This window comes from Aphelocoma coerulescens, chromosome 2 (genome assembly GCF_041296385.1).
Source record: "Aphelocoma coerulescens isolate FSJ_1873_10779 chromosome 2, UR_Acoe_1.0, whole genome shotgun sequence".
In the NCBI taxonomy this organism is placed as follows: Eukaryota; Metazoa; Chordata; class Aves; order Passeriformes; family Corvidae; genus Aphelocoma; species Aphelocoma coerulescens.
Window position 1 is genome coordinate 129365566 of NC_091015.1, and position 22241 is coordinate 129387806.

General features: G+C 40.5%; 1 protein-coding gene across 8 annotated transcripts in view; it reads left to right on the forward strand.

Moving 5' to 3' along the window:
- The window catches only part of FAM110B (family with sequence similarity 110 member B), a 114997-nt gene extending 93000 nt beyond the window's left edge, over positions 1–21997 (forward strand). For all 8 annotated transcript variants that reach the window (XM_069004790.1, XM_069004787.1, XM_069004791.1 and 5 more), the window contains 2 exons: positions 2672–2738; positions 18227–21997. In XM_069004790.1, coding sequence (XP_068860891.1) covers positions 18529–19641 — 1113 coding nt within the window. In that variant the 5' untranslated portion in view covers positions 2672–2738; positions 18227–18528 and the 3' untranslated portion in view covers positions 19642–21997. The remainder of the gene's footprint in view (positions 1–2671; positions 2739–18226) is intronic.
- The last annotated feature ends 244 nt before the right edge of the window (positions 21998–22241 follow it).

Below are 22241 nucleotides of genomic sequence, written 5' to 3' on the forward strand. Positions count from 1 at the left end.
CTATGGTTCACTGCAACAGCGCAAGTTACTAGAACTTGAAAAATATTCATGTGACACCTCTTATGCTAAACAGTATATTAAATTGGGAAAGAAGGATCTGGTGCTTTTAGCTATCCTGGTAAATCCTTGCTCATAAATTCTACTGAAATTTATGTATACTCTTCACTTCCTCTACTTTTGCCTCCAGTTCCATGTTAATGTTTAAAAATATTCACTGTGGTGTATGTGGCCCTTCTCAGCTGTGTTACGGGTGTTGTGTTGATTGAGAGGTTTGTCTGAAATGTGTTGCTGAGGGACATTATCTTGGACTGATAAAGTGCTACTGGACGTTTATTACCAGAACAGTTCATCTGCTTAAACAGGGCAGTTTGTACATGGTTCTGCCTTGGGCTGTTCATCCTGCACCTACCAGTGCTGCCTGTCTGGGGATTTGCTGTCCTGCTGGCGGAGACGTGAGTCCGCACAGAGGGTTGTCCACACTGGTGCTTCACGGTCCCATGCATGAGACATGTAGTCTTGAGAATATTGTGTGTTATGTTGAAAAACTTACACAGCCTGTAACTTAGGCAGTTCATAACTTGGTCTGCCTCCACATCACTCTATAAGCTTTCTCCATTGACAGTTTTGTCAGTGCACACTGCTGTTGCAGATGCTAAATAGTATGTTGGGGTTTTGTTCCGTGACATGGATGATGAAACCAGTCATGCACTAAAAGCTTCGCAGAATGTTTATCTGTTTGAGCTTTGTATGTGTATCTTCCTCAGTCATTTCTGTCCTGGGTCCAGAGCCAAGCTCAGTGAAGCCCATGTGGTATGTCCCTTCCTGGTAGTTTCACAATTTAATGGATACCCCTTTGGGAAATCCTTGAGACCTGGAACAGTATGTTTATTGTGGCATCATAGGGTTATGGCAACTCACTGTGCAAGAACTACTCCAGTATTAATATTTCCATTTTTTATTACTGTGACCTCTCTCTAACACTTAGAAGATAAAATAGGCTGTACATTCTTAACATAGTGTACACTGCTGTTCACTAAACAACATATTCCACTATATAGTTCACAGTGACTTTCATATCATAAATGTGTCTGTTTGAATTACAACTATTGAGTATGTAAGTTACGTGTATGTAAGTTATTATGCCTATATACTTGTATCATTTAGGAAGTAAAATTGTATTCTTGTTGGTATGGGAAGAAGAAAACTTTTTGGTGTATGCCTTAAGCAGTGTCTGCATTCTGGAGCTCTCTTAAAAGTCATTGTGATAGTGGGTCTTCCTCAGCTTGGCATTTCTGCCCTTCTGCTGGCTGTCACCAGCCCCACAGCAGAGAGGAAGACTGCTTCTTCCCTTCCTCCATCACTGCCTTTTTTGCACATGAAAAGATGTATAGAAAGCTTCATCCCACAGCAGAGCTGTTTTCCTCCCAAATGAGTACACTGACTTATTTTTCCCTTACCTATTGCGTGCACAAATGCTTAATTGAAGGAGTATTATCTCAAAATTTTAAAATTACATGCTTTTCTGTCAGCCAATTTATTGTGAAGATATTTGCAATTATTTTTAGCAGGTGACACAAAATACAAAGGTTTGGATTTTTTTTTTTCTGTGTGGACTTTAATAACTTGTTTAAATCTCGAAAAAGTAACTAATAATTTTGGGGAGAAAAAAGAGAAGGTATTGCAGTGAAATGAATGAAATGAAATATGTATTGATTGACTAGATAGGAGTAGTGTTTTGTAAATACAATAGTGCTGTGGTTTAAAAAAGTATTGTCTAAAATGTTTTAGAAAAGGGAAAGAGTCTAAGGAAAAAAAAAAGCAAAACTTTTACATACAGACGTATAAAAATTAAAGAGTAGATATTTGGTGCTTTTTGTTGTTAGTTTGGAACATATCCTGTCAGCCCTCCCAGCAGGGGAGGTATGGAGGGTTTTTAAAGACACAAATACTTTGCTCATTGACCTTAACTTTGAATATAGGAAAACAGATCATCACTGTGGATTCTCTTTTTTCATGTCAAAATCTACTAGCAGCTGCCCTGAAATAACACTAACATTTACATGTTGATATTTTCCCTCAGTTACTTGTAAAGTATCTGACACTGATTCCATATTCTATTAGATTTGTATCATAGAAATAGAGTGGTGTTTTCTTCTTTGCTGTATTTTCTCTCTTCTTCATTTGGAAATAGCCAAAAACACAACAAAAGGGATTGTTTATCTGTAACAAGAAATTGAAAGGCACAATTTTGTGTTGTCCTTCATCAGTGAATTAAAAATTGCATTTTGACATTTGGCCTTGTTTGCATTTATTCATTGATCCCCAGCACAGATACATTTCATCTCACGCCTCGGATACTGCGTCATGTGCGAGCTTGTGTTCTGAGACTTCCCAAATGACCTTTTAATTAGTTGTTATTATTACACAGCTCATAGGCTTCAGCCACGCTGATGTCATCATTTATCTCACCTTTCATGTGAAATAGTCCTGATTGCTGTTGTTGGCTGCCTTGCACTTCCTCCCCTCCCTTCTCCTGGCATGGACTAGCCTTGGTGTCCTGTTTCCATGACCTTCAACAGTGACATGTATGCACCTGCAGTGTTACTGCTACATTGTGTTTCGGGTTTTTTTAATGCCTTTTTCATATATTCTTTTCTTGTCTTTTTTTCAGAGTCCTCTGGAGCATTACATTGCCCTGTTTGGAGTGTGGACAAGAGTTTGGCATTCTGCTTTTACAGGTACCTTTTTGAATTAAAATGCACATTTTTTCCCAGGGGTTGATAAAAGGAGGACAATTCCAGAAAGACTTTACCATGTCCTCCTCTGCTGTCTGTGGAGGTGTGTTGTGATAATGGGTTTCTCTACCTTCACTAGTCGATTGGGTTGGTGGATTTGTTAGTTGCAAGTATACAGTTCCATACCTTTTCAGAAAGATTGAGGCTTTCTCTTCTTTTGCTGGCCTCAGTCATGCAGCAATGTATATTTCAATGTTGCAGAATCCTTTTTGGAAGTACTCCAGTAGTTCCAGGCTTTTCCTCACCTTTTATTCACAACCTGTACTTTGGTTACAGTCATGCCATTCAGTAAATTTGTTTTAGCTTTTTACAATGGAGACCTCCAGTGCAAGTGAACACTTCTTGCCTTAGTCCTCCAGAGCTTTCTATGTATTTCTGTTACTAATCTGACTCTTTTTTGGAAGTATTACAGTAGTTCCAGGCTTTTTACCATCCTTTATTCTCAACCTGTACTTTGGTTACTGTTTTTCCATTCAGTAGATTGTGTTAGCTTTTTGTGACAGAGACCCTCAGTGCAAACAAGCACTGGTAGCCTCAGTACTTCAGAGCTTTCTGTTGTTTAGTTATTACTACTACTTTCAAAATACAGAGTCACACAAAATCAGAGAATGGGTTGGGTGGAAAGGGACCACAGTGGGTCATTGGTCCAACCTCCCTGCTTAAGCAGTGCCATCCTAAAGTACGTGGCACAGGATTTTGTCCAGACAGTTCTTGAATATCTCCAGTGAGGGAGACTCCACAACCTCTCTGGGCAGTCTGTTCCAGTGCTTGGTAAAGAAGTTCTGCTGGTAAAAAAGTTCTTCCTCATATTCAGGTGGAACTTTCTGTGGATCAGATTCTGCCTCTTTTTCTATTGCTTGGCACCTCTGAGAAGAGCCTAGATCCATCCTCTTGGCACCCTCCCTTCAGATACTTACAGACATTGATGAGGTCCCCTCTCAGTCGTCTCTTCTCAAGGCTGAAGAGGCCCCACTCCCTCAGCCTTTCCTCATAAGAGAGGTGCTCCAGTCCCTTATTCATCTTTATTGCCCTTTGCTGGACCCGCTCCAGGAGCTCCATGTCTCTCTTGTCCTGAGGAGCCCAAAACTGTACACAGCACTCCAGACGTGGCCTCACCAGGGCTAAGTAGAGGGGCAGGATCACCTTCTTTGGCCTGCTGGCAATGCCCTTCCTAATGCAGCCCAGGACACCACTGGCCTTCTTGGCCATGAGGGCACGCTGTAGGCTCATGGACAGATGTTGCCCACCAGGACCCCCAAGGCCTTCTCTGCAGAGCTGCTCTCCAGCAGGTCAGCCCCAGCCTGTGCTGGTGCATGCAGTTGTTCCTCCCCAGGTACAGGACCCTGCATTTGCTCTTGTCAAACTTCAGAAGATTCTTCTCTGCCCATCTCTCCAGCCTGTCGAGGTCCCTCTGAAGAGCCACACAGCCCTCTGTGGAATCAACCACTGCTCCCAGCTTTGTGTCCTCAGTGAACTTGATGAAGAGGCATGTGCCCCTTCATCCAAATCACTGATGAACAAGTTAAACAATACTGGGCCCAGTGCAGAACTCTGGGGGACACCACCGGTGACAGGCCTCTGACCTGTGCCACCAATCATGATCCTTGGGATCTGCTGTTCAGCCTGTTCTCAATCTGCCTCATTGTCCAGGCATCCAGCCCATACTTCCTGGGTTTGCCTGTGAGGATGTTGTGAGAGACAGGGTCAAAAGCCTTGCTGAAGTCAAGGTAGACAATATCCACTGCTCTCTCCTCATGCATCCAGATTGTTGTTTCATCACAGAAGGCAATCAAGTTGGTCAAGCATGATTTACCTTTAGTGAGGTACTAAACTGATACTAGTGAGGTAATAAACTGGTACTCCTGATCACCTTCTTGTCATCCATGTGGATAGAGATGGCCTCCAGAATGAGCCACTCCGTCACCTTTCTGGGGATGAAGGTGAGGCTGGCTGGCTGGTAGTTCTCTGTATCCTCTTTCCTGCCCATTTTGAAAGCTGGGGTGCTTTTTTGCAGTCCTCAGGCACAAGTCCATCTACAACACTCTGAGCTTGATCTCAAGGTCTGAGCAGAAGATGAGCATTAAAGCTTAAAATCTTTAATTCATCACTAAAACTCCTAAACAAAAGGGGGAAATCCAGTGTCAGGAATAATGGAAAGAGTAGCTTCATCCTTGGTGAGTATGGAAACCAGCTGAAACCCATGTGGGCAGGAGGGGACAGGACCTGAATGTGTGGCACTTTGTAACAAGGGTTGTACAGTTCTTGAAATACTAATAAGGCACTTCTGGTATTTCATTGTAGCAAAGAAAAAAATCAGTAATCAATGTCTGATGTGTCATGTGTCAAATTAGCAACACACTTCACTAATACTTAGTTTTAATTGTGCTCAGTAGAAGGCATTTCATGTTCATCTGTTTCCAATCACCATATTTGGCTCCAGAACATAAATTTGCATTGTGTGGGGTCTTAAATTAACAATTATCACTCCTGTTTTATTTCAAGACAAAATGTTAAGTCTGAGAGTACACATGGCTAATTTAAGGGTAAAAATCTGTTCCCAGAGTGTGGAAATCATCTCAGAAGCCATTTCTGTCAGCTGAGGAATTGGGAACTTGAAATTCCAGATACATTTCATACACAGCATGAAATTAAGGCAGCAAAACCATTTTAGCTGTGCCAAGGACTGACACCAGGAACATTTAAAGATCTGTGTGATTTTTGTGATCACAAGTTAACCTACACTAATTTTACAGTCACATTTCATATTTTTACCTTCCTCATGTCATGCTGCATGGGATTTATTTCTGCCGTCTTAGAAATGGGATTCAGTGTTTTGTGTTCATACAGAAGCTCCAGTAGGTCTGTAGTTTTGTTGGAAATATACTGCTCATTTTGTCAACAGAAAAGATTGGATTTGTGATTTATGAGGAAAGCAGCATTCAGTCCTGGCTGGGGTGACACAGCCAACCTTCCCTTTTCATTAGCTTTTAAAGAATATCTTGAAACCAGTCCAGATCAGTGATGAGCTGAAAATGGGAGTGAGGGACACCTTCAGTGGAGGGAACTCAGTTCCCCAGTGGTGATGGGGATGGTGTGCTGCCAGGGTAGCTGGGTAGGAGAGGTTACCTTTATGAAGCAGGCATGAACAGATGAGAAAACAGATACCCTGTGTCCTCATTTGAGGTTTGGCACCTTGGTTTCCGTGTCCCATTATTTGTCTGGCTTAGGCAGCTTAACCCTGCAATGCTTCATTTCAGCTAACTACTTAAAAAGTTTGCTGATACTCATCTCTTAATGAAGATAAAGCAGTAGATACAAGATTGGCATACCTCTATCTGATTTCTGGGTTTGGAATAAATTTATTTTGTTACTTTGGGCAGCCAATATCAATCCTGTATTCAGCTTCCCCCTTGGAGATTTACTTTCGTTTACAGAAGAGGGGAGATCTATTAATGTGGCTGTGTATCACGTATCTTAGGGGAGAATGGCTATGTAGCTATCTTGGGGTAGTTTGATACTCTAAGGGGGGGCAGGAATGGAGTAATTTAAGCAGTCTTTCTAAGCAATAGTCTATGGCACCTGTGAGGACAGGGTGGAGAGCATCCCTAGCACTGCCCAGGGACAAGCCAGTTGTGTATCTCATCATGCAGTCAGCACATGAAAGGGGTCTGAATTGTTTGCCAGAGGGAAGAACTGGATTTACTGAGGGGTCTGCAGCAAACCTCAGCACTCATTCAATTGACTGGTCAGTATTTCTGGCTGCTGGATTTACTCCACTATTCATTTTTCTCCTGAAAGGGTGCAGGGCTCTGAGCCTGGTATCCCTCTGTGATATCCTCCTGCCAAGCACCCAGTGCTGGCTCCTTTGCCACCAGCCTTCTAAACCCAGCAGGAAGTGTGCCCCTGCAGGCATGGAGGCTGCAGGAGAGAGAAGATGTATCTCTCTCCTGGAACCCAGAAATGGTCTGGGTTAGCAGCAGCTTTGCTTCAGGAGGAGCTTCATTGGGAGCTTCACCTTTCTCCACAACACCCTTATGCCAGCTCTGTTCTTTCTGCAGGATGTAGGACCTGCAAGAGAGGAGCTGAGGAAGAGAACTTGAGGTGTCTCTTTCCTATAATCCCTCGCTTTCCTTGTAATCTATTCCTGCTTCTCAACTCACTGTTCAGTGCCTCCTTCTCTATTCCCAACACCTTCTCCTCTCTCTGCTCTTTGCCTGGTTAATAGCATTTCTCTTCTACCTGTCTGTGTCTTGTCATTTCTCACTCTTCTTTTGTCTGTTCCCACACTCACAATTCCAGGTTTTGGGTTTCTTTTGTTCGTTTGTTTTGTTTGTTTTCTTAGAGAGAGGATGCCTCCACTCTCTCCACACTGCCTTCCTCTCTCCATTTAATTAAATGCAGTGGTCATGACTCGATACAGCTTTTGTTTTCTTTAAGACGGTGAGGATTTTATAGTTTCTTAAAATCTGTGGTCAGGAAGAATTTCCAGCATCATCACCATAACTTCAGCAAACCCCTCAGATATGCAAAAACCATTTGAAAGAGTCTGGACAGTCTGATTTCTTAAACAAGGCATTCCAATAATATTGTTTTAGTGAAGAGTCATTAAAATAAACAGTAATACAAAGCCACACTTTGAGTGTCAAATTTGCATATTAAACAAAAGTTTGGATGCTCGTTAACAAGTAGGTAACTGGATGTTCATCTCCAGTTGAATAGGTTGTGAACAGTTTGTGAAGATCTGTAGTTCAACATGTGGACTCTGTGGCACGTATTTCCCATGCAGCAACCAAGAAGAAAATATACTCAGTGTATTCTAACAGCAAACACCTCAGCAACTGTAGTCAGTGCTGGTGTGTCTGAGGGGTTACACGCACAAGCGTGTGACCACACACAAGTGTAGCACTTGTGTTGAGTTATACAGCTGTATCATTAATTGCAACATCATCATAACAATGAAGACCTAAATTGCATTGTATTCCAGTGCCAAAACTGGTATTTTTAACCATCTGCTTGAAGAACTCTGTAATATACAGATAAGTCTTCAAGACGTAGTGTTATGCACTCCTTCAGTTTTCTTTCCTGATTTCTAACAACATGTACCTTTAGACATGAGGTTGGAGAAAAGCGGAATGAACTATCCTGTGGTATGGGAAAATGTCCTCTTATCTAGAGGAAAACATACCCATACCAGTCAAAAATAAAAGATATCATTCATTGAGTTGCTCTGAAGGTTGCAGTGCTGGAACACTACTGCAAATCATGTATGGTTTGTTTTTGTTGGTTTTTTTTTTCCCAGTTATAATTTTAAAAAGACTCGATTTGTTTTTACATAGTCAAAACTTTTACAGTGTGTTTATTTAAGAAAAAAATAAATGTGCAATATTTCATGTGTGTAAAGCTGCAATGCTTAGAAGTGGTTAACTCAGGGCAATTAGGTTGTAGACATTTTTAAATAGCCATGCTGACCTGACTGCAGTAGTATGTCATGTTACAGAAAAGGTTGTTTCATACAAAGAATTTTTGACAAACAAGACCCCACAGCTGATCAGAAGAGCAGCCCAAAGTCTGCAGTTGTCAAAATTAGGTAACTCTGTTGTATTCTCCTAGCTGAACATTACCATTTTCCTAATGGTACTGGTTTTGCCATGCTCGTTTTTTAATTGTGCCTACTGTACTGCCTATTAAAGGTGGCCTTGTAAGTTTTTAATATCAGTAGAAGACATTAACTAGCTATATTTTAATGTTTATTTCTAAAGATTAAATACTTGTGTTCATGTATAGAATTTATTTAAAAGAATTTTCCATGCAACAAGATAAGCTGTTAAAATAAGAGAGAAAATATTTAAATATAAATAACTAGATGGCTTTCTGGTTTCTTGCTTGTAAAATCTTGACAAGTAGCATAAGAAATATTCCATATGCTTGGGCACTATTTCTTTCAAATATATTTTCACAACATGTAAGAAACTTCAGGAAGGTGCTATTAAGCTTTGTTTTGAAATGTTGAAAATAAGCATTTTCAAAAGATTCTTTTACTGATTAAATCTCTTAAGGAAAGGAAATTTTCAGTATGATGTATTTTTCCATTTATAGTAGCTCTTTCTGGTTTTTTCAAGGCATAAATTATTGGAATTGGTTTTCTTTTCTGGGTTCTATTTGTTTACTTTGGGTCTTCATGTATTTGAACATTTCTGGAGTTTTGCAGGATTAGTAACTGCAAGGGAATGTCTAACTGAAGCTGTTTTCATAGTGGGTTGATGGTTATTTCTCACATAAAATGTGTTCATGCCTGTGATACTATGTTCCTTTAATGAATTTCTCATTGTAAACGGTTTTAGAGAACTTTCATCAGTAAATAAGAGTCTAAACATGGCAATTTGATATTTAAGGGCCTTGGGCCTTTTATGACAGTGTGGTAAATTTTTGCCTTTCTCACAAGAACAAGCTGGCAGCAGTATTTATGTACATAAAATCAGACATTGCTGCACTCTTTTGAGAAATGGGAGATTGGATCAAATCCCCAGTCCCCAAACTGGGGCAAGTTTCCGACCTCCTGAGGAAGAACCAAGTTGGTCTTCCTATTTCAGCTGAAATGCCCTACTTGCTAGAAATTATTTAATTGCACTGGAGCAGGGTTAGTAATCCAATTTCCTTGTCAAGTACCCTATATGGTCTTTTTTGCTCTTTATTTAAAGAAAACTTGCAAACACTTTTCTTTTTTTTTTTTTTAAGTGGAGGCCTTTGAAAGGAAGTGCTGGAGAAGAATCTGTCTCTACATACTGAATCACAAAATTGTTAGGGTTGGAAGGCACCTCTGGAGATCATCTCATCCAACCCACCTGCCAAGGCAGGGTCGCCTAGAGCAGGTGACACAGGAAAGCGTCCAGGTGGATTTTGAATGTCTCCAGAGTGGGAGACTCCAGAATCTCTCTGGGCAGCCTGTTCTGGTGCTCTGCCACCCTGAGTGTGAAGAAGTTCTTCCTCATGTTGAGGTGGAACTTCCTCTGTTTTTGTTTCTGGCCATTGCTCCTTGTCGCTGGGCACCACTGGAAAGAGTCTGGCACCATGCTGTTGACACATGCATTTGAGACATTTGTGTAGTGCTAGATATAGCCTGGCACTCTGAGTATCTGCCCTGGAGGCCTGCTTCCAGTCTTGACTCCAAATCTAGTGGAGAAGTGTTTTCTTTGTCATCCTCCACAACTCTGACTGCGTTTTTAGGGCTGGCAGGTAACTGCTGGATAAGACAGTGTGGATGACTAAGGTGAGGAGATCCCTGGTTTTTCTACAGATTGGGAGTTATCATCAGGCTTAGTTGCTTGCATGTCTGTTAATAGAAGTAAGAGCTTCACCTATGCTGGGTGGCATGGGTGCTCAGGCCATGCTCATGGGCCTCTTTCCCTGAACATCTCTTCTGTCCTATATGGTCATGATCATTCCAGATTTCTCACAGTTCCCTTTCATAGAAGTGAAATAGGGGAGATGGGCAACCATAGAAGTCATATATATGAGATGGGGAAAGTGTCCAGGTTTTGACTTGGTTTGATGTTCAGGACATAGCTGAGGCCTTCTAGGCAGACAGAAGAGCTCAGAAGTGATTCTCAATTTATTAGTGGAGGGGAAAAAGTACTGGCAGAAGAACATGTGCTTTGTGGTGAGATCCAAGCCTAAATATCAGTCACCCAAAATTTTATGAGCACTGCTGCCACTTAAATGGTGAACAGACACTCTCTTTCCCCACAGAATATGCCATTTTAGGTGTGTGTGTTTCAGTGCTGATGAGTTTTGAGGGCTCAGCTTGAGGTTATGTTGTCTTGCAGCAGTAGTTATGAAGGAGGTGAACATACAGAAGTCTTCTGGTCATGGGGTCCTCAAGTCTCTGACTACAAAGCTGTGTTGGTAGACACACTGCACATTTAATATAAACATTAGTTTTGAAAATCTATACTTGCACTTTGTCCATTTAAATCTGGCTTGATTTCTTAGTGTTTCCAAGATATCAAGTTCTTCTAAGCCAAAGTGATTTATGTTCTAGGGTTTACTCCATAGTGTAATTAAGGCCTAATCTAATCCCATAGCTGCACTGGTATGCTGCAGTAGAGTGCTTTAACATTCTTACAACTTTTCAAACATTTTAAGGATTTAGGACTATGTTTAATTTATTCCAGTGTGACAAATTACTCAGAATTGGCATTTTGAAAATACTGCTATCAAGATGTTTGTTCTACAGGTGAGTTAATGACTATAATTCTTTTGGTGAGGGACACTGCAGAAGTTACAGCTGTTTCCCAGCTGCCTGATTACTGATGACACTTGTGCTTCTGTTGTTGAGGTCCAGACTTGGCAGTGTTTTTGGGGGCTACATGGGTGATGGAATCTGAAAATCCTGCTAGTGATATGATGTATCTGTGGTAATACTAGAAGGAGGGTGTTTTGCAGGTGTATCTCCACATTTTTGTGGATAGATTTTTATTTCCTTCTTGGCAAGTGCATATGATTTCTACTACACCTATTGCCATAAGGATTTCGGTAGCATAACATATGTCTCTCTCTGAAAGTGGATTTCTTAAGAATTACCATTGACTTGAGATGGGAACTAAAATGAATGCTATTCCATTCAAAACATTTTTGCTGAGCTTTGTAATTGGTATTATTTTCTTGTTCTGCCTCCCTCTGTTATCCCCCACTTAGCGGCAGTGAACCCCCAATTAACTTTTTTTTTCCCTGCACACTGGAAGCACTACCACTAGGATAAAAAAGGTGGTTTACCAGGATGCCAAATCCAAGCATGGCCGTGAAGGACATCTACCAGGAGCAAGGAGATGAGATGCTAACTTTTCCTATCAGTGGAGAAGAAAGGAAAAGTGTAGTGCAGATAGCACTGCTCCTTCCATCAGAGCAGAGCAGGAGTTACTGCATCTTGCAAAAATGGGATGGTGAAATGAGGAAACAGTGTGAAAAGGAGGTGGAGAAGTAGGAGAGAAGTAAAAGCCCCCCTTTTCCCTGAGAAGAGGGACCCAGCAGGTGGCATTGGTACAACAGGGACCTATTATCAGGGTTTGATGAACCTCTGAAATGTAACTGAACACCAGGGCTAAGTATCCTGTATTGAAGAAGGGGATTGTGTTGATTTCTGAAAGTGCATAAAAGATCCCTGGGAAAACTGTGTAGGCTCTGGAGACCACAGGATAAACTGGGAATTGTGGCCTTGTTGTAAGGAAGAGGCTGTAAATTTAAAACATGATGCTTATGGAGAGATGCAGAATTAAAAGTATAAAAGCGGTTTGGACCATTGACACTGGCTGATGAACAAGCAGTAAAGGTGTTTCCTAAAACTTTGTGAAGTGTTTACAGCATTATTCTCATAAAATGAACACTGAAATAGAAATATTCACATAAGGCTAAAAATATAATAAAAAATTGCATTCCTTATTATAATTTTTTAGGCCCTTCTCTGAATTTTTTTTTATTAAATGAGCAACTGAAATTATTGCAAAGAACACAATACTGTCTAAGCAACACAGGAGTCCAAAGAAAACAGAACTGATTTCCACTACAGCTTTTACAAGCACAGCCTGTAGTATTGCTCTAAATAATAAGACATTTTATATTGGTTTGTACTGTCTCGTTGGAAGAATGGGAAACGACATTTCTGGTCTTTCTTGTGGATTTATGCAGCCTGTTGAAAGAAATCAAAGTTTTCATCATTGTGAGATGTCCATAGGACACTAACCCAGAAGCATCACTGAGAGTGGATTATTGCTACTGGGTAGGAGATGTAACAGTGATGGATTTCAGAGCTAAAAAGAAGCAAAATACTTTCTAAAGTTTTTTCTTTCGAAGAGGCATCTCTGTCCAGCTCCCAGTGAGCTCTAGGCATACGTTACTGGGTTAGTATGTAACTATAGTTGCTGGGTTGCTTTCCTGCTTTCCAGATGTTTATACCTCCATGGATTTTCCAGCAGCTACTTCAACTTAACAGTGTTAGCATTTGTGGTTATGGCAACGTTCTGCTTTAAGCCTCACCACCTTCAATGCACATTGAAATAGAGTGCTCAGTGGTGACACTGTTGTATTTATGGAGAGTTTTGTCTTAATAGTCTTTGGTGTAAGAGCAAAGCAGAATTAGCATAAATATATCAGCCCATATTATGCTCAGCTGTATAAGCTATTGAAAACAATGCTAGTTGTAGTTTGGGGTTTTTTGGTTGGAAGTAATACGTCAGCAGTGAAAAGTGACTGCCTTTGCCAAAGTTACTACTTTCCCACTTGGTGGAAATTTCTCTTGTCTACATAATTCTGCCACTCTTAGTTTTAGGTCACTGCAGTTCACATCATTCATGACCTTTCAAAGGTTTAAATGTATACTTGAACAGATAGATGTTGCTCTTACTGTTCACTGTTCCATGTTTTAGGGAGGAACAGATTTGAAAATAGGCACTTTCATTAGTATTTTGAGTCATGGTATATCTGAAAGACTATTTCATCTCCTCATGCTTTGTCTTGACAGTTAATATTATGTGAGATCAAGTCTACACAGCATAGACATCTTTATCTAAAATTGGTTTAAAAAATGAAATACTGCTGCCATTCTGGATATGGATGACCTTTTATCAATTTCAGCCAAGTTGACTTAGGCTTTGCCTGTATTTTTAAACTTAGTAACATATATATGGGAGGATTACAGAGACAATTACCCACAGAAGAACTTGTATCAGTTTTAGGCATACACATTAGTATAACTTAGTGCATAGACCTGTAGCCAGTCGTTCTCAGCAAAGCTCTCATTTGTAGGCTTTGCAGTGACTGTTAACAAACCAGCATCTTGGGTAATGGGACCTGCAGTTCTGAAGTGCACCCAGGTGTTAGAGGAGCCTGACATTTTCTATCTGTGTCCTGTGTTCCTGTGCAGATTTTGTTTCGGGAACTCTTTGAGTCCTGGTGCAGCCACTTCTTGATTACTTATACTGGAATTTATGTCATGTTTATGGTGCATCTTGAGGTAATGGTAGTGATATTTTATCACCTGGAAAATAAAATTGACACGGGCCTTTAAATATCAAGGAAAGCAGAGTAAAGGCTGTCAGCCTTCATTATATTTATCCACTGTGCATCATCCTACCTTCTGTGCATTCCCTTCATCTGCTGTGCCAGAGGAATGAATGAAGAGCATGAGCTTCATTGTAACTTTGTCAGGTGAAGCAATGTCCTCACCAAAGTCAAGGACAGAAATTTCACTAATTACATTTAAACCACATTTTCACATTGCTTTTTGCTGCTTTTTTTGTAACTTGAATACTGCTAAAATACGTAATGCTCTTCTGTGGATACTTTTAGACAGACTGGCTGAAACGTGGCCAATGCGTAGGAGCTACAGGGCACCACAGAACCAGGGAGTGAAGCATGTTATTTACTGTCAGTTGACGTCATTCAGTCTGTGTTTAGAACACAGTTTTGGGTATGAGAGGAAAAAATGGACTATATTATTGTACAATACTATTGTATTCATAACAGTGCTAGAAATAAATACTTGCCACAATAGGGTCTGTTCATAAATTTCTCATACATTTCAAGAAACTGCATATTTAGAATATATGGGCCTGGGATTCCAAAGTTTCTGCATAGTTTATCTCCTCCTACTGTGTTGGCTTTAAATTAAGGAAAGAATATTTTATAGGAGATTCATTTGTAGTTAACGTTAGTTGTATAGCTATTGCTGTTCTAGGCTGTGTTGTGTTCCCCTAAATCATGCAAGTAGGGCATTGGTTATTTAAATAGGAATATCTGACAAACATACTATGGACTAAGAGTGATTAGAGTGTGATGCCTAGAATGAATTAAATGCTTTGAATCTCTGCCTCTGCAACAAAGGAATCCTGAATTGAAGTGTCTGGCTGAAAATGCAGTTCTAAAAACCCAAAACTTTGTGCATTTTCTGTGCTACTCAGCAGGTCTGCAATAGTTGCAGAGTATTAGAGGAACTCAGTAAGAACTTTCAGGAAGGTTTTATTAATGTATGTGTAGTATTAAATAGAACTATGTTTGAATGCATGCATAAGTTTTTTGTCTTTGTTTTTCTTGAAATAATTTCTTAAGTCCAGTAGTATTGTAAGGAAGAGCAATAATGGAAATCCAGAGTGAATCCTGAAAAATGCAGGTCAGTCCATAGAAGAATTACACCTATAGAGCAGACATCTGGGTGTAAACAGAGAGAAAGGAACATTTCTTGCGTCCCTAGGTATATTTCACACATTTTCTGGGAATGAGTGAAGAAAACCTATTTGCCTTTGAATTTCTGCAGGGCATTACTGATACCAGAGATGTACACAAGAGGGAATTCAGATGCCTAATCAGTGAGTTTCTTTGGAGTTTAAGCCAGAAAAAAAGCCATTTCTCTACCCTGGTTGCTTCAATGATTTTCACAACTGGAATCTAAGTCTTCCTAAGACTACACTGTACTGCTGCTCTCAACCTCTATCATTAGCAATAAAATTAATAAGTAGCAAGGCTCTGTAGTGTCTCTGTGGTGTTTCAGGTGCCCATGGACAGAAGAGAGGCTGGTAGGAACTGAACTCACTTTCCCAGCTAGCAGCAGGATCAGGCTGCAGCCATCACCAGCACAGGCAGAAGTTTCATTACATTTTACATTCATCCACTTCTCTTTCGTCACACTTTCTTTTTTAACTGTATCTAGTTAGCAATTTTTATCTCTCTGAGGTGAGAATACTGAATAAGCTTTCTGGTGATATTCAAGTGCAGCATTTCAGTGAAATGCAGTAATTTAAACAATACACAAAAAGTTGATTCCTTTTCCTAGCTGCCTGTTCCTTAATTTATACCAGCAGCCCCACAGGTACAAAGCCTCCATGGCTGGCCATGTAACCAGTTGGCTGTTACCCCCCAGGCTCTCTGTGCTGGCTCAGGTGGACATTTCTGTCCTGGCTCCTCACCAGGTCCTTGCTTTTCTTTCTAGATGCCTGAAGCACATTGCCAGTTGCAGCATGTTTCTGTTGACTCTGGGGCACTTGGCTCCATACGTGCTTGCAAACAAGCACGCTTGTTCTCTCAGATAAACATGCTTGCATGGTTGGATTTATTTTCCTTTTTTTTTTTTTCCTCTTAAGTGTGGTGTTGAAGCCAATGTGTATGCTTAGCCTCCTAAGCAATGCTTGCTGACCTTGATGAGGGCTGTCCAAAGTGAGGAAGATGTTAAATGTTAAATGAAAAGGCTTCCAAAAGCAGCCTCAAGCCCGAGGCCTCAGTTCCCGCAGCTCTGATCTGTAGCGTGATATGTGTGGAGCCACTCACCAGGAGGAGAACGGATTTGGCAGCTGTCCTCTGGGGCAGGACCATGGTCACCTTTAATGACAGTGGTCAAGGAGGAAACTTGTCTTGCTTACTCAAGTAGTAACTCAGTTGGGTGACACTGTTTAGTACAGAGAACTGGGTTGTTTGTGGGATTTTCTTCCTCTGGATGAAACCCCTGCTCTCACAGAGCTTTCATTTCCACACACAAGTATTAAATATACACATCAGTGGGGTATTTATACAGGCACTTAGCCATCCAGCTCTGAGCTGGCAACATGGAAAGATTTGATTTGTGTGTATGGAAGAGAAATGTGTGTGCAGATGCATGTTGGAATTGCCTTCTGTGCATTTGGAAATTTCATACTTAATTTCAAAACAGTATCAATAAATATGTTGATTCAAATGAGGAAAGCTTTTTCTCTTTCAGAGAGACTTAGTTTAAATTCAGGAAGTCAAGCTGCTGAGGAGTTAGCTCTAGGATTTATAAAACAACATTGAAAGAGAAGTTTAATTAACATTTCACTACCCTTTCAATTGCACTGAACGCGTGTCTGGTTTATCACCCACCTAAATATGTTAGTTTGTATTTGAAGAATGCTTGTGACAGTGAGCCTTCAGGAGAAAGCTCAGCTTTTTCCTATAATCTCATTATAGCATTTGTATATTTTATTTGCTTGCTTTGACCTTGGACAATATATAGAGAGAATATTCAATGTATATATCACATATTTCTGAACATCAATAGTTGAGGTGGTTTTCTTTTTACTGTTAATGTAACTTCAGCTGGAATTTCATTTTTTTGTGGGTTTTTTTGGTCAAAACAATGTAAACCCTGTATTAGTAAGTTGGCTATTGATGGATGAGCACACACAGGATGACAGTAACATGAAAGCAAGTCATCCCAGGGAAAGATGCTGCTCTCTGTTCCTTAGGACAGAGTGAAAAAGTAGCAGCTGCTTTTCTTTCTCTCCCTGAAGATCACAGTGATAATAGAAATGGGATATTAAAGAGGGCATCATGGATTAATGGGGCAGTAATAAAACAAATGAGACCCATTAGCGAAATCGCTGCTTGAGAAGTAGATTCTGTGATAAGTGCCCTTCAGTGCCTCGTGTAGGAAAAATTGTTTCAACACTTGTAATATCATCCATGGTGTTGGATTTTAGACTGTTGTGACAATCTAAGTGATAGAACCTTAAAATAATTTAGAAGATAAATTTCATTTGTACTTACTCCCTCATAGAAAACCTGAATGATTATATCTACATGTTGAAGACAAGTTCATTTTTTCAAACCCAGTCAGAATGTTTTTGCGTGTTCCCAAAATCTTGCATAAAAAAACAAAGCCATTTTCTGTTGTTCTGTTAAGCCTGTAAAGTGATCATGAGAGGTTTGAAAGCCTTTTTTTATTGCTGGAGCACCAGTGCTGTGGGTACTAGTGTTCAAACAGACTTGGAACTGGAATTGGTGGATTTAGTGACATGTCCTGTTTTTATTTGTTAATTTTAAAATTAGATTTACAATGACAGTTTTGTGTTGCACTTAAAACACTACATGTCTCTGTTTGCTCTCTGCTTTTTAGACCAGATTGTTTTCTGGACAATTTAATGAGTAAGGAAAATACACTTAATTGCTGAGATTTATACAGTATGTTTCCTATAAAGAGAAAAATGTTTGGGGCTTAGAGATAAAATATGGTCACAATCCAACTTAACAAAGGCAAATATATTAATATGAAGTTCTCTTTTACTGGCAGATGGGTGGGTCTAAGTCTCTGAATTGTCTCATTCTGCTTCCCTTTCTCCCTGTAGAAATGTATGGCTGTATTGTGGTGGGGCTTAATTCTTAATTTTTTTCAATTTTTTTTTTTTTTTTTAATTTCCCAGTGTAATTTCATTAAATCCAAGCTCAGAGTGTAAATATCAAGCAATACATGTCTTGTAAGATGCAGAGGGGTGCTGGGCAGGAGCGGGGCAGGGGCACCCTGCGCGCTGCCTCGCTGTGCCACCCGCGGCAGCATCCCAGGCGGCGATGGGAGAGGAGGGCCGGGAGGCAGCTGTTGCTATCGCTCTGATGTCAGGCGCTCCCGCTAACGTGTGGTTGGTTATTCTGCATTTCAGATCGCTGCCGGTCGCGGGGCGCAGAGGGGACGGCCAGAATCCCACATCTTTCAGCGAGAAGAAAGGAGTCAGCGGAGCGGACTAATACGGACTTGTGTCGGGTGCCCTTGCCCTACAAAGGCTGCCTTTAAAAGAGAAACGCAGTGTTATTTAATGAGCTGTGAGATGAGGCACTGCTGCTAACGCTCAGATCCCAGGATTCATCTGCTATTCATTGTGCTTAATGTACATGTTTCTGCACCGTGCATTTAGGAGATCCCAGAGAAGAATCCAAAACGGCTGCGGGGGAAAGACCACCAAACATGCCTACAGAAACATTACCGACAGGTAGCATGGTGAAGCCGGTCAGCCCTGCCGTGACTTTCACATCTGCCGTTCCTCTCCGCATCCTGAACAAAGGACCTGACTATTTTCGCAGGCAGGCGGAGCCTAATCCAAAAAGACTGAGTGCAGTGGAGAGGCTTGAAGCCGACAAGGCGAAATATGTCAAGAGCCAGGAGGTCATCAATGCCAAGCAGGAGCCTGTGAAGCCGGCAGTGCTGGCGAAGCCACCGGTCTGTCCTGCGGCCAAGCGAGCGCTGGGGAGCCCCACCCTGAAGGTCTTCAGCAACAATGCAAAGACTGAGAGTGGAGTCCAGAGAGAAAATCTGAAACTTGAGATTTTGAAGAACATCATCAACAGCTCTGAAGGCTCCAGCTCAGGTTCAGGGCATAAGCATGGTCCCCGAAATTGGCCACCCCACAGAGCCGATTCAACAGAGCTGAACCGACACTCATTCGCAGAATCCTTGAAGGTTTACCCCACGCAGGGCTGGAGCAGCCCACAGGAGAGCAGCTCCAATGTTAGCAGAAGGCTCCTAGATCAGTCAGCAGAGACTTTCTTACATGTCTCTCACAGCTCTTCAGACATTAGGAAAGTAACTAGTGCAAAGCCCTTAAAAGCAATACCCTGCAGTAGTTCAGCCCCACCTCTGCCTCCAAAGCCCAAAATCGCTGCCATTGCCACCCTGAAATCCCCAGAGATTGAGGCAGTCGAGTCTGGATGCGGAGTTAGTAGAAGACCCTCCCTACAGCGATCAAAGTCAGACTTAAGCGACAGATACTTTCGCGTTGACGCAGATGTCGAACGGTTCTTTAACTACTGCGGACTGGATCCTGAAGAGCTTGAAAACCTCGGGATGGAAAACTTTGCAAGGGCTAACTCTGATATTATATCCCTCAACTTTCGCAGTGCAAGCATGATTAGCTCAGACTGTGAACAGTCTCAGGACAGCAACAGTGACCTTAGAAATGATGACAGTGCCAATGACCGCGTGCCATACGGCATTTCTGCCATTGAAAGGAATGCCAGAATCATCAAGTGGTTATATAGCATCAAGCAAGCTAGAGAGTCACAGAAAGTGTCCCATGTGTGAGAGAGAAATCCACCGTAGAAAAAAGCAAGGACTGTATCTTTGTCTGTGAATATTCAGTTTGTGAAGGGTTGTGAAGTCTACTTGAAGTCTTGTACCCTTCTCAAATCTCTTTGTGTTGCTTGTTGTGCAATGTTTCCAAGTTGCATGCCTGTCAACATGTGAGCTGACCTGGCTTCCACTTGAACAATAACTAACTACAAAGCCTGGCTGAGCATACACATTATCTGCCAAAAGTTTAAGACATGAATCTGATTAGGGCTTCAGTATAATCAAAGTGTTTACATGGAAAGGTTATATGACTTCTTTGGTATTTATGTGGTTCCTTGTGGATTTTATATATGTCACTTTTTGTCTTAATACAGATATTGTCAACTGACGTTACTCGTTTCTAAGTTGAAACAGAATCCCTTTGAGGGGAAGAAAAGTGAAATTGGCCAAAATAAGAGGTTTAGGCATACGACGATAGGCAAAGCAGCCTTATCTCTTGTAGAAAGTGCATTATGGGCACACGAAAGCTGTTTCTAAAAGGCAAAGAATGCTATGTTCTTAAATTATGTATCATTGTTAAACTATATATCCCTACTTGTAGTAAGGCACTGTTCAGTAAAAGTTTCTTTTTCCTAGGTAAGCTCCCTCTGTTTTACAGCAGACGTAGTCTAGTGAATCTGCTTGACCTCTCATAAACTAAATGAGTCTTGCATTTGGGTTGGTGTAAGCATTTTAAGGATTTTGTATTATCCCAGTTGGAAAAGCTTAAAGAAGGTTGGAGTCAACAGATGAAAACAGCGCAGGTGCAGGATTTTGTGGGTTTGATCTTTACTCAAAGATTCCTGGTCTTAAACTTTTGACAGGAATAATTAGATCCTATAGCTGATATTGAATGCCTTTATTAGTCAAAACACATCATGACTACAAACTCCATGCTGTCTTAATTTTTTTTGTAGACCTATTTGAACAGTTAATGAACAAAAATGGAAACACACAGCCATATCAATATAATGCCTCCTATTCAGAAGTAAATACACTCAGTAGCTGAACTATTATCTGAAAAAATGTGATTATGTTGTCTTGCATATGTTATATCTAAGGCTGTGAAAGTTTGTTCCAGCTCTAGGAAAGTGTAGAAACATGACAGTATGTAGCTTTCCTTTTCTTTTTCTTTTCCTCCTTAAGATGGTTAGTGCTGCGAATCAACCTGTTACAAATCTTTAAACAATCTGTGTCTTCCCAGTGGTTTAATCAACTGTCATTTCAACTGGCAGTGGTGGTGTGGTAGTGGAGAAGTTGAAAGTACAGTGGTCTGCTTCATTATTATTGTATACACTATTTGAAGTAAATTGCAGCACTACCTTATACTACATCAGCTAATAGGAAACTTTTTTATTGTGTAAATGCTGTAAGACTTTGTATATACTTCAGTTGTTACGAAATCTTTAAAAGGAAGAGTGTTATGCTAATAAATAGCTCCTGGTGCAGGTATGGTAGGGTTTTTCGTTCTTATTTTCACCCCTCCCATTCTTAAAACTATATCAGGAACTCAATTGCAGTGTGTTATAGTGCTGTAGAAGGTCTTCGTTAAATAATAGTTCCAGTAAAAGGTTTCTTTTACTAAAGTGCTTTTCAGAATATAATTTTTTATAAAATAACTATAGCAGCATGATCTGTCTGAAGAACTAGAAGAGATTTTCAAGACTCCTAAAATAGCTTGCTTCTTCCTTACCTAGCAATGTTACTGTTCCTGTTTATAGCATCTGTTCGTAATGAATCACCTCAGTCTTCTGAATTATTCTTCAGTAGTTCTTATTTATATATTTGAATATTAAAGATGTTTTACAAAGTCGGGTTCTATCTTTTCTCTGAGAAGCCTGTAGCCCAACTTCTTACAGATAGCTACAGTTAATGCAGGCAAGACTGGAAGCGGAGCCATGCAGCCATTTGTTTCCTATGGAATTATCCTACATCCAGTTTTATATAATTGTTCTCTAAATGGTTGTTCATGGAGGGGGGCAAGCACACATTCAGTTTCAGCACACATTCAGCTTCAGGAGGCTACTCTATGATTTTTACAGTTGACTTCACAACCTAAGACTTACAACATTCCTAGCTCAGACAAAAAAAAAAATGAGGAGCTCTGTATTTCAGCTACAGGCACATTTGTGACATTTTAAGCTCCATGGGTTTCAGTTGGCATTGACATCACACTGGTTTTTCAAGCATATTTTTCCAACAGTAAGTTCTACTCAGTTCAGTGACTATTTTGCCAAGGAAAATAATGCTTGAGGGATTAAAGCCAAGTGTAATGCAGCTGTACAGCAATGAAATAAAGAAGTTAAAACTGAAATAAAAAATGCACTTATATTGTTCTCTCTCAAGTGTTTTAAGAATTATGATAAACATGCTATCTCAAATGTTGTCAGCCAAAAACAGTAATAAAGAAGCCTTTATAACTAGAAAATGGATTAGAGCATATGCTAGTACTCTGAACTTGTTTCCCAAGGTTTGTTGGGAAGCCATAGGGTCTTGAGAAATCAAAATAATTTCCTTTTAATCACGCAAGGGGTTGTGAGCTATCTGTAAGAGGGCATTTCCTCACCCAAGAT